At 46.6% G+C, this 12,512-nt stretch overlaps 1 protein-coding gene across 2 annotated transcripts in view; it reads right to left on the reverse strand.

Moving 5' to 3' along the window:
* Positions 1–6,942, reverse strand: part of SEC63 (SEC63 homolog, protein translocation regulator) — a 100,893-nt gene extending 93,951 nt beyond the window's left edge. The window contains exon 1 of one of the 2 annotated variants that reach the window (XM_037894584.2): positions 6,539–6,942. In XM_037894584.2, the coding sequence (XP_037750512.1) occupies positions 6,539–6,662 (124 nt within the window). In that variant the 5' untranslated portion in view covers positions 6,663–6,942. Of the gene's footprint in view, positions 1–5,322; positions 5,381–6,538 lie in introns of those variants that run through there. The other variant, XM_037894585.2, reaches the window with a different exon arrangement.
* Positions 6,943–12,512: the final 5,570 nt, after the last annotated feature.

A 12,512-nucleotide genomic window follows, 5' to 3' on the forward strand; every position in this document is an offset into this window, starting at 1 on the left:
CTGGGACCAACGGAAGAAGCCGAAGCAGTGGCACTTTCTGTGCACTTTTATAACCTCAGCTCCTAATGTCTGGTGTCAAGAGACGGCACTTATGGCGGCATTGTCAAAGGAGGGTGCGGCTTTCCACTAGGTTGGGAACCTCAGCAACACAAGGTGGTGCAACAAACAACTGGGAGTATTTAGAGGCCCCTCTGAGAAGAATCTATTGTCTTTTTATGTTCCCCTAGCTACACATCACTGAAATGCCCCAAAAATCCACCATTTTGCAGTATCGCAACCAGAAGAAATGGACTATTTTGTCCCAGTTCAAACATGGAGCTAGATCACAAGAGGTGGTTGGGTTTATTTTTTTTTCCATGCATATAACAGCACTGTGAAAGGTTTAATACATATTTCATACCCTAAAAATATCTATAGATGTTGGTTTCACTAGTGATTCAATTCACTCTGGCTCTTGAGGAAAACTTTGTGACTACATTTGACTGAGGAACAAATTCATAAAAATAAGCGAGTGCACATATGTCCATAAACTGTTCATATGTGGATGTATCTAAAACACATTACAAGGAATTCTATGACAAAGTTGTCCAGCTGTACATTCATTATCCAATTTATGCAAGTACATTTATATTGATTTTTAACTGGAAAAGAAATAAGCAATTATCCCTCTTCAGTCATTACAGATCAACTTCAGTTCTTCCACTCTGATCAGCAACAGACATCCCCTATGATCGACAGACTCCCTTCTCTCATGTACTATGTTTTCTCCTCCTTCAAGTCTCTCTTCTGCTTACATTCATCTCTCCACTGGAGAGGGTACAATGTTTCCAGGCACTTGGACAAAACAATACATGGGACAACAGTTCAAGTTAGCCTCTAAGCTTCAGAACAGAGACCTTATTCTTTCCACATAACCTTATACATTTTTGTGATGTGCTAAGATTTAGCCATGGGTATTTTTAGTAAGTCATGGACAGGTCACAGGCAATAAACAAAAATTCACAGCCTGTGACCTGTTCATACTTTTACTATAAATACTTCTGACTAAATCTTAGCTGCTCCTGGAGCCCCGCTGCTTGCGTGGGGGGGGGAAACAGGGGCTGACCGCTGTCCCCTTCTCCAACAGCAGGAGCTGACTGTCCCCGGCCACCTGCTGCACCAAGGCCCCCCAGGACCACTACTCCAAAGGCCTCCAGGCCAGCCCCCGGGCGGGGCCAGCCACTGCTGCTTGGCCAGCCCCCAGGGCCAACTGCTCAGGTGGTCTTGGGATCAGCCACACTGGCTGCTGCAGCTACGGAAGTCATGGAGGTCTCAGAAAGCCACGGAATCTGTGACTTCTGTGAGCTCCGTGACAGACTCTCAACCTTAGCTATGTACACTTATGGCACTCTAACCAAGTTTAAAATTGCATTGATAGCAGGCTCTAATATCACAAACCAGAGCATACAAACATCTGCCTACCTGTTCTCTAACAGTCTATATAATCATGTTGTGTTTCACTTTGATACCTAGGTGAGCACTGTCAGTCTTACATCACTTCAGTAAGAGACACGTCAGCATTGTGGGACAGCCAGTATACTAGCCAACAACTAGGCTTATTCACCTCTTGCTCTTTACCTCCTTCTTGGATTTTGAGACTTAATTCCTGTCTAACCCTGCAACCAACCTGTTTGAGAATAAATCCAATAATATCAATGGACTCTGAGGGATGTTTATCCATCCCTTCAAGCTCTTTTGGTTCTATCTTTATACTTGCCTGTAAAAAGATAGGTGGAAAAGTTGATTAAAATTGGCTTTCAGAGTTTTCTGGAGTTGCACTACACTCAAATTTGTAGTTACCTCCTTATTTTATAGATCACTTTTGAGACCATTACCACTACTTGGAGTAATTTATTTTCTTGTTGACCTTTGTTCACAACAATCTTAAAAGTAATTTCTGCCACAGTTCTCTTGCTGGATGCCCAAGAACAGATAACCCAGTATGTTTAACAAAAAAGATGCATTTGCCTATTATAAAATACAAGTTGAAGGCAAGGAATTAAATACAAAACCAGATAGTTTACCCTTTAAAACAGCCTCGGGAACATCACAATAAGCAAGAAGAGTGCCTCTTTTATAGTATCATTCCTTCAAACCAGTTACCTGCATGTTTAGTTGTTTTCTGATACACTGTCCTTTCATTTTAGCTGAGACTACCAGAGCAATGAAAGTAATATAAACAGAAATAACTGCCTTCCCCAGTGTTGGTTGTAATTGTATTTCATAGGGCTTTTTCCAAAATGTCTTGGAAACCCACACTTGCTCTTGGTGAGGTCAGAGACTGGAATAGTCTAACCATCACAGGTAATCTATAAAGCAATAAGAACTAAAATCTTAAATTAAAGCAAGATTTAACAGGAAGCTGATGAGATACTGTATTCTATTCTTGTATATCTACTGGTTCCTGTGCACACCTCAAGGCATAAAGGTAGTAAACATTTGATGTTGGTCAGGATGCATCCTCTTCATTTAGGTTTACAAATATATGAAATAAAAGCATCTCAAATTATCACTTTATCCTGTGTTTAATTTAAGAGAGGGACAAGTCACTTTCACGCCAATAATACTCTCAGTGACCTTTCAAATATTTGTACACCGCTCATTAGAAATTGCAGAAACACTATTTCATAGCAATTTTAACCACTTGCACTTGATTCACATTGTTTTAAATGTTTTTCTAAATGGGTAGGCAGAACAACAACAATGGCTTGGGCCCTATGTCATTCTATTCTTGCATTCACACTGTAACAAAAAGAAATATGTGTTTTCATCTCATTCTACAAACATTTACTAAAACGCCTTAAGTTTATTTGTTATGGAAAATATTCCTCTACAGAGGGGACATAGATGCTGATACAGATGTTAAAGTCTAGGTGCTCATAAGGGACTCCATGATAGACTGCAGTGGAAATCAGTTTTTACTTTATCTTCTTAAAGCATACTCCTTAGCTCAGCCTTCTGCATATTGTACTGAAAACTAAAATGATTGTCACTCTGGTTTTAAGAGTGAAAAGCCAAGGTTAAGCAATCAGCACTTCATTGTAAAACCACATGATGATGAAAAGTAAGTCTACATGATAATTTATTCTTAACGTCCAACATTATTATAGTTTCCAGATTACATGTAGTTGACACCAATTCAAGTTGTCACATGCAAACATTCGGACACAAAGCTATCTGAGGAACACTAGTCTTTTTGACGTTCAGATGAGTGCACTAGAAATGTGGCAGAATCAGTGCATTCAGCACACTAACTTTAAACAAGCACAATACCCTTAACAACTGAAAGTATACAATGAAGCAAAAAAAAAAAAAAAAAAAAAAAAATGCATAGAAAAAATGGTGGACTACTATTTGTACAATACTCCAACTGGCTTTTTTCATAGCCACAACAACTTTTTGGCTTATACAGAACACAAACTATGACGTGATTTGGAGTTCATTACTTAATCACGACTAAGTCACTTACACAGACTAGGAGTGTATCTACACACAGGAATTTTCAACTGCACTTGGACATTACCAAACACCATTCCTCCATTCCCTCCCTCTCCAAATAACCAGTATGGAGTGCTGTTGTCCTATTATTGTGGAGAAGGGTCAACTGAGTTTACCACCTCTTTTAACAATATGCGATCAATTACTCCCAATATTGTTTTGTCAAAAAAATAGATGTTGAAAGCAGCAGGCTCTCCCCACAATGCCAGCTCAGGGGAAATCAGTGAGAAGCAGTGCTTGACACTCAACTATGTTTGACAATTCTTGTGTAGATCCAGCCTACAGTCCAACTGACAAGGGCCTGAGAAATTCACTCACCAGTGGGAAGCTTAAGGCATTGATTTCTGAAGAACTGAAGCTCTCATTTTGAGAAAGAGGCAGTTCCTAGCCATGCTGGTTGTGCAATGTTGTCTTTCTGAGTCAGCAGACATTTCCAGTGCTTCTGCTGCTGCTTATATAGCTTTGCCAAGCTGCAGCAGAGTAACATAAATAAGAGTGACGGTATGGCAGCTGCCCACAATGTTCTGAAGAATAAACTGTGAAATTCACCAACAATCATGTCAGTTTCATGCAACTGCTGTTTGGAAAAAAAATAAGAAGAGACCCAGGTACTGGATCTAATCAAACTTGAGAAGGACTCAAAATAAAAGCCACAGCTGAGGCTTGGGGATGAATACAGTAAAGAGACATCTTCTCTCCCTCATACACCACTTGTTGCAACAACAGTCAAGAGAGACAGCTCCTTCTCCCTTCCAGCAGCAAGATAAATAGAATGTCTAAACTGTACAACACCTACTAGCCAAAGACAAAAGATGAATCCTTTAAATGGGTTCTACAGACAGCATCCTCCTTAACAACTAAGGCTGGTAAGGCCCTAGGCTTGTCATCAAGGCAGATATTGCTTGCAAATCCTCCCACCTTCATCTTTCTAGTAGCCAGAGGTAAACAAGAGTTAGGGTATGTCTACAATGCAAATGAAGGTATGACTATAGTACAGGTAGCATACCCGTATTAATTTTAATCTAGCTAGCATGGGTAACAATGACAATGTAGACATGACAGGTTTCAGAGTAGCAGCCGTGTTAGTCTGTATCCGTAAAAAGAAGAGTACTTGTGGCACCTTAGAGACTAACAAATTTATTAGAGCATAAGCGTTCGTAAGCTACAGCTCACTTCGTCGGATGCATACAGTGGAAAATATAGTGGGGAGATTTTATATACACAGAGAACATGAAACAATGGGTGTTACCATACAGACTGTAACAAGAGTGATCAGGAAAGGTGAGCTATTACCAGCAGGAGGGGGGAGTGGGGAAATGGACCTTTTGTAGTGATAATCAAGGTGGGCCATTTCCAGCAGTTTACAAGAACAGCATAACTGCTGGAAATGGCCCACCTTGATTATCACTACAAAAGGTCCATTTCCCCACTCCCCCCTCCTGCTGGTAATAGCTCACCTTTCCTGATCACTCTTGTTACAGTCTGTATGGTAACACCCATTGTTTCATGTTCTCTGTGTATATAAAATCTCCCCACTATATTTTCCACTGTATGCATCCGACGAAGTGAGCTGTAGCTCACGAAAGCTTATGCTCTAATAAATTTGTTAGTCTCTAAGGTGCCACAAGTACTCCTTTTCTTTTTAATATAGACATGGTGGGCTTCAGCACAGGCTAGCAACCGGAGTATGTACCCAGACTCCCTAGAGGGTTTGCTCTCTGGTTGCTTCTCCATACTGAAGCCTTGTGTCACCTCATCTACACTGCTATTTTAACACTGGCATACTTGCTTGTGCTAGAATCATGCCTTCACTTTGCAGTACAGACATGCCCTTAGGAGCAGAGGCTTATTTGTTCAGCATTCCTTTCATCAGTAAGGCTTCCTTTAATTGGAAAAAAAAAAAAAAAAGAATAATTTAAAATACTGTTAAAAAAACACATGGCTTTAATTTATTTCAAACACTAAACAGATACAGTAAATTCCCAATTTTCCTGCTACAAGACACACAAACATTCATGATAAAAGACCAGTAACGTCACCTATTTGTATTACGTGAGTATTACTGATTACATCTTATCTCATAGACAGCAACCGTACAAAGGGCTAGGGAAATTCAATACTCTTTCTCTCATTCTAATTTCCTTATCTCACAGTCAAAAACACCCTATTTTTCTGCAGCTCATACTGTCAGAATGCAAAATCCTGAACTTCTCTCTCCTGCTAAGGATGGAGAACAACAGGGGAATAGCTCTATAAAAACAGACAAGGGACTCAAGGGAACCACACACATCTATTAGGCTGTGGAAGAGCAGCCTCCCAAAGGATGCAGAGAAAGCCCTATCCACCTGGGACATTTAAAGGTCACCTGCAAAGGGGGGGGGGGGGGGGGAGGAGACAAAACTCTGTGCTTGTGCCCTTTTCACTCCATGAGGTGTAAAAGCAGCAGGAGAAGGCTATCTCCTTGCTGCACCTCGCCGCCCACCCCCCACGAGTATTTTGCGTTACAAAATCAGGTCAGCAGCCCGGAAAGGCTCCAGGAAAGCAGCGAACGGAGGATTTCGCAAGCGCGCGGCCGCTGAGCAGCGCAGAGCCGGAGCTCTCGGACAGACGGTTTGAAGTTTTTGCTTTTTGCTTCTTTACATGACACCCAACCGACTCCTGCCACTAACGGTTCTCAGGGAAAGTCTCGGACAAGGGTTCAGCAGCCCCCGACGCTTCGGTTCCGGGGCACGAGGCCGCCCCGCGCCGCCCCCCAACACGGCACGGCAGGGACGGGGCCACGGGCAGGGGTCTGCCCAGCCGCAAAGCACCCAGTGGGGAAGGGGTTTCGCGCTCGCCCCGACTCGCTCACCACCACCCCGCCCCGGGAAAGGTCCGCTCCATTCCCACCCCCCAGATTCCCCGACGGCGGCGGGGGCGCGGGGCACCTGGGATCCCTCCCCCAGCCCGGACAGAGCGGCGGGCAGAGGCCCGCGGCCAGGCCCGGCGGGGGGCGGCTCACCGGCGTGCTGGTCCCGGGGCCACAGGTAGTAGGTGGCGGGGATGACGATGAGCCCCACGAAGCTGGTGAGGAAGTAGAAGAAGGTGTTGCCGCTGTCGTCGTACTGGAACTGCTGCCCCGCCATGGCCGCTCATCCACGCCGCCCTCCCCCCGCCGCCGGGGCACGCACGGCCGGCCCGCACCGCGCTGGCTCACGCGAGCCGAGCCGGGATCCGGCGAGAATGAAGGCCGCCCCGCCCCGCTCAAGCACCACAGCAAGACGTGTCACTGTGCAGCCACCATAGCCATTGTGACGTCAGACGCTGCGCCTGGATTGGCTGATCCATTTCCCCCGCCCGCTGACAGCGGCGGCTGCTGTGACATCGTAAGCGGGGAGGGCGCGCGCGTGGAATAATGGCTTGGGTAGGAGGGCTGTTGAAGAAGGGAGAAAGGCTGTATGGCGCGCGCAAGCCTCGGGGGCGGGTTCGGGAGGGGATGCGTCTGTGACTGGATCCCTAAGCCCACAAGGAGCGAGGGACGCGTGGCGCGTGCGCAGCGTGTCTGTAGCTGGGAGCCGAAAAGGCGCGTTGTTGATTGGCTGAGGCCAGGTGTGGGGGAGGGCCTGTCTCTGGCCGGGCCCGGGGCGCGAGCGGGAGGTGGTTCTGGCTCTGGCTCTGGCCGGGCCCAGGCTGGGGTCTGTGGTTGGGTCGGGAGGCGCTGGTGGCCTGTGTTGGGCTGAGGCCCAGTGCACGGGGCTGTGTCTGGCTAGGCTCAAGGTTTGGGGTTCTGCACAGGCCCAGGCCAGGCCACTGTGGCTTACCAGCAAGCTGCTCTGCAGCCACAGCTAGCGGGTAGCGAGGACAGCTAGTGAGTCAGAAGATCTTGCCCTGTCCTGGCTGCTCTTCTTCCCCCTACCCGCCGCCTTCCCGTTCCCGGGATGGATCACGCAGGGTTTTTGTTTGGGGGGAGGGGGATGTTTTTCATGATTTCTAGAATCAAACTCACAAAGTTTTTCCTTTGTTAAAAATGTCTCTCCTCTCTAGTGACACTGAAGCTGGAAGGTGCCCTCAGTCAAAAGCCCATTATTTCCCTATGCCTAGGGCCTTACCAAATTTTGTAGCCATGAAAAACACATCACGGACCATGAGATCTGGTTTCCCCCTGTGAAATGTGGTCTTTTGTGTGCTTTTACCCTACACTATACAGATTTCACAGGGGAGATCAGCGTTTCTTCAATTGGGGGACCTCACCCAAAAGGGATTTGCAGGGACATTGCAGTATTGTCACCCTCACTTCTGTGCTGCCTTCAGAGCCAGGTGGCCAGAGAGCAGTTGCTGTTGGCCAGGCACCCAGCTCTGAAGGCAGTGCCCCACCAGCAGCAGCGCAGAAGTAAGGGTGGTAATACCATACTGTGCCACCCTTACTTCTGCGCTGCCTTCAGAGCTGGGTGGCCAGAGTGTGGTGGCTTTTGACTGAGGGCCCAGCTCTGCAGGCAACAGTGCAGAAGTAAGGGAGGCAATACCATACCATGAGGGCTCTGCGCTCAGAGCAAGGCTCCTGGTAAGCAGCCGCTGCTTTCCAGCTGCCCAGCTCTGAAGGCACTGCTGCCACCAGCAGCAGCACAGAAGTAAAGGTAACAGTACCTCAACCTCCCCCCCTACAATAAGCTTGTGACACCCCACCCCCAACCACTCCTTTTTGGGTCAGGACCCCTATAATTACAACATCATGAAATTTCACTTTTAAATAGCTGAAAATATGATTTTTAAAATCCTATGACTGTGAAATTGACCAAAATGGACCTGAATTTGGTAGGGCCCTACCTATGCCCTTTGCAGGAAGTAGTGAGGTATTTTTTAAATAAATTAATTATTATTATTATTATTATATCTTTATCTAAATAATATTTTCATTCAGGATTTTATATATAATAACCCAGGGGTTTAACTCTCTAGAATGCATTTCCAAATTGCAAAAATACCTCTCTTTATTTATGTCTAAATTTAAAATAGAGATTTCACAATGGTAGCAATTTGTGACTGGAGTGCCCCCATCCTTGTGTCCCTAGTTTCTGTTTGCCAGAATAGTCTTTTAGCATTTCCATAGGGACTGAGACTAGATCACTCCCAGAGAAGATGGCAACTCTCTGACTCGGGAGCTGGAGACTATGGCTGCATCCACGCCGCACTCTCATTGGTGGTGGCATGTAGGGTACATGTGAAAGGGTCTGGCAGGAGGAAGCAGCGGGGAAGGGCTCCAACAGCAGAACACTATACTATTAAAATGGCAGTGTGGATGGGAGACGCTACTTAAGTGTGTAGAGAGCCATGTAGGGTACCTACCCTAAGGTTCTGCATGTCTTTAGTTGCCTGAACAGTGCCTCACCATCTACACTGCTATTTATACCTGTGCTAGGGGGACGTGAAGTGTCTGTACTCTACACACCACTGTAAGAACTGTGCAGGGTAGATGGGAAGCAGGAGGAAGACTGAGAATGTAAGAAAGTATATGGAAACACAAAGGGAGATGGGAAGGGAAATACAGAGGCAGGTGAGGAATAGGAGACCAGAAGAGCACAGAGAGTAACTGTAAGAAGGACAAAAAGAAAAGGAGTACTTGTGGCATCTTAGAGACTAACACATTTATTTGAGCATAAGCTTTCGTGAGCTACAGCTCACTTCATCGGATGCATGCCAGGAGACTGAATGAAGCAAGGAAGAGATGGGGAAGGGTAAATAGTTCTCTGAGCTGTTGGTAAAGGCTCACGATTGTGTTTGTGTGTTTAACATTTAATTTTTAACCTGAAAATGATCATGCTGAAATTGAGGATGGGAGGCTTCCCCTAAAGGCTTGAAGTTGGACAGAATATAAAAGGAGTTGGTGCTGTCATAATATTTAAGTCAAATCTTATGATTATGTGCAGTTTGACTCATTTTTAAGTGTTTGAATTGATGACACTGCTCATTCACATGTGACTTACCTAGAAGATTCCTCAAGAACAAACTGCTCTACCGAGCTCCACTGGTAAGGACATGTGTCACTGCCCTGCTGCTGACAGGAGCAATGATGACATCACAAATTAGGGATGACAAGAGGAGTGATGTCATAAGGGGAGGGATTTATCATTTCATTTTAGCAGCAGGAAAGGAGTGACATCACAATGGAAGCTACTGATATCACAGCATGAGGGAGAATCTTGATATGGCATGATATCTCAGGGCTTGTCTATACTGGCAATTTACAGCGCTGCAACTTTCTTGCTCATGGGTGTGAAAAAACACCCCCCTGAGCACAGCAAGTTTCAGCACTGTAAAGCACCAGTGTAGACTGTGCATCAGCGCTGGGAGCCGCACCCCTCGTGGAGATAGTTTTTCTAGAGCGCTGGGAGAGCTCTCTCCCAGTGCTCTGCCACAACCACGCAAGCCACGTTAAAGCGCTACCACGGCAGCTTTAGCGCTGACAGTGTAGACTAGCCCCCAGAAACAAAGGGTTGGAGGATGTTGTGGTAGAATGTCACAGCAGCAGTGAGAGGCAGTTCAGAGAAGGACGAAAGTCTCAGCTCAGGTTTCAGAATAGTAGCCGTGTTCGTCTGTATCAGAGTACTTGTGCCACGAGTACTCCTCGGTTTTTTTGCAGTCTCAGCTCAGTTGCTCCAGGGCTGGGTTCTCACACTGCAGTTTATTAAATTAAACGATGGCTTTTTTACTTTTCCTGTGATTCTTTGTAATCATCCCCACCTATTCTGCAAAATTTTGCATTTAGATTTTGTCAGCCTTTGTGACATTCCTTTCCATCCCTTCTCTTTTCTGGCCTTCTTCTCAAGCTACTGGTACTCCAGGCTTTTGTGACTGGTATTCCTCTCTATCACACCCTACCCAGTGTTGACAATTCTTGCAATAATTACCATGGACTGAATACATGAGAATCTCAGCTTTCATTTGAAGGGAAAAAAATACCTTTGTAACCCTCACAGTTGTGCAGAAAAGGCTGACAATGTTACCCTAATGGAAAAGGCTCAGAAATCAGAAAGTGGGGGTGGGAAAAAGAACTCCAGATAATTTTTAAACTCATTATTTTTAAGCCAGTCCCATGATTTTAGAGCCCAGCTTGTGAATTTTTTGAACATTGGTTGTTGACAAGACTGCTTGTGTTATATAGAAGAGGCAGTGTGGGCTAGTGGATAAAACTTAGGACTCTGGAGACCTGAGTTCTAGTCCCAACGTGGTCCCTGGCCTCCTGGGTGACCAGGGGCAAGTCAGTTGCCTGCTCTGTGCTCAGTTTCCCCATCTGTAAAATAGGGATAATGTTACTAATTACCTTTGTAAAGTGCTTTGAGATCTACTGATGAAAAACAGTGTATGAGAACATTGGTTGGTTACAGTGGTGCCTGGGGCAACTGAATGGGTTGGCAGTCAGGGAAGTTTCTAGGGCAGCTGCAGCTGGCATTATGTTCTCACTTTGTTGCTACCTCCATTCTTCCTGCCAGTTTATTCTGATTGTGAAGCAGGAGAGATCAACAGGTACCATCTCTGGCAGCAGGGAAGAGGAATTCCTGCTGTCCATTTGCAGCTCTGCTGGACATGTGACATCACAGGGATGCATGTCACAGGGCTGTGAGATGTGTCCAGTGAAATGCCCAGCACTTGCATACTGTTACTTCAGGCCTGTTTAGTTGGACCCCCTGCCCTTAAAGGCTTCTTCAGACCTTTTTAGTTGGACTCCCCCCACTCTTAAATAGATGAGGTTTTTGAACAGTATCCAAGCTCTTCCTCATACATTAATAAAGAGTCTTGATATTGCTACCACTGTCCACCTGTGTGACTGTATGCATTCATAACCAGCAGTAGAACTCATGCTTACCCTTTGCTGAGGTCTGGTAGTGGGAAAGCAAAAGAGCCAATGCTGGCCTCTTCTCCCAGCTGCTGCCTGGCTGAAGACCAGTTAGAGCAGGAGTGGGCAAACTTTTTGGCCTGAGGGCCACATCTGGGTATGGAAATTGTATGGCGGGCCATGAATGCTCACAAAATTAGGGGTTGGAGTGCGGGGTGAGGGAGGTGGTCAGGGTTCCAGCTGGGGATGCAGGCTCTGGGGTGGGGCTGCTGATGAGGGGTTTGAGGTACAGGAGGGTGCTCCAGGCTGGGACCGAGGGGTTCAGAGGGCGGGAGGGGGATCAGGGCTGGAGCAGGGGGATGGGGCGCGGGAGGAGGTCGGGTGTAGGCTCCAGGTGGCTCTTATCTCAAGCAGCTCCCGGAAGCAGTGGTATGTCCGCCCTCCAGCTCCTACACGGAGACACGGCACCAGCCAGGTGGCTCTGTGTGCTGCCCCATCCGCAGGCGCCACCCCTGCAGCTCCCGTTGGCCGCTGTTCCCAGCCAATGGGAGCTGCAGAGCCGGCACTTGCAGTGGGGGCAGTTGTGCGGAGCCCCCTGGCTGCCCCTGTGTGTAGGAGCTGGAGTGGGGACATGCTGCTGCTTCCAGGAGCCATGGCACATGCGGAGTGGGGCAAGCCCCCCGACAGAAGCTCGAGGGCCAGATTAAAAGGTCTGGTAGGCTGGAGGCAGCCCTTGGGCCATAGTTTGCTTACCCTTGAGTTAGTGTGAAGGAGAAAACAGCCTAGCTACCTGCAGAAAAGGCACCATCTTGGTCCCTATGAGGGAAGAGGAGATGTTACAGGAGAACAAAGGAATCCCCCACTGGATAGACATGTCTATACTAGAGAAGTTTGGTGTGCTTACCACTCTTTGGTCTCAGCATGCCTTTAATACCCTTTGCACCAACACACAAAATACTTCGCCCCATGGCATACAGGCAGTCACACCACCAGTAATTACTATGTAGTCCTCCACCACAGCAGTGTATTTGAGAGTGTGGATTGCTGTTGCAATTGTTCTAATGGTGCAAATAGTCCTCCCTCTACCATTCCACAGTGAACTGGTCACTTATCAAGTGGCCAGCCTGGTTTCCTTTTTGCACTCCACTGCATAGGGATAACGTTG

This window comes from Chelonia mydas, chromosome 3 (genome assembly GCF_015237465.2).
Source record: "Chelonia mydas isolate rCheMyd1 chromosome 3, rCheMyd1.pri.v2, whole genome shotgun sequence".
NCBI classification, from domain to species: domain Eukaryota; kingdom Metazoa; phylum Chordata; order Testudines; family Cheloniidae; genus Chelonia; species Chelonia mydas.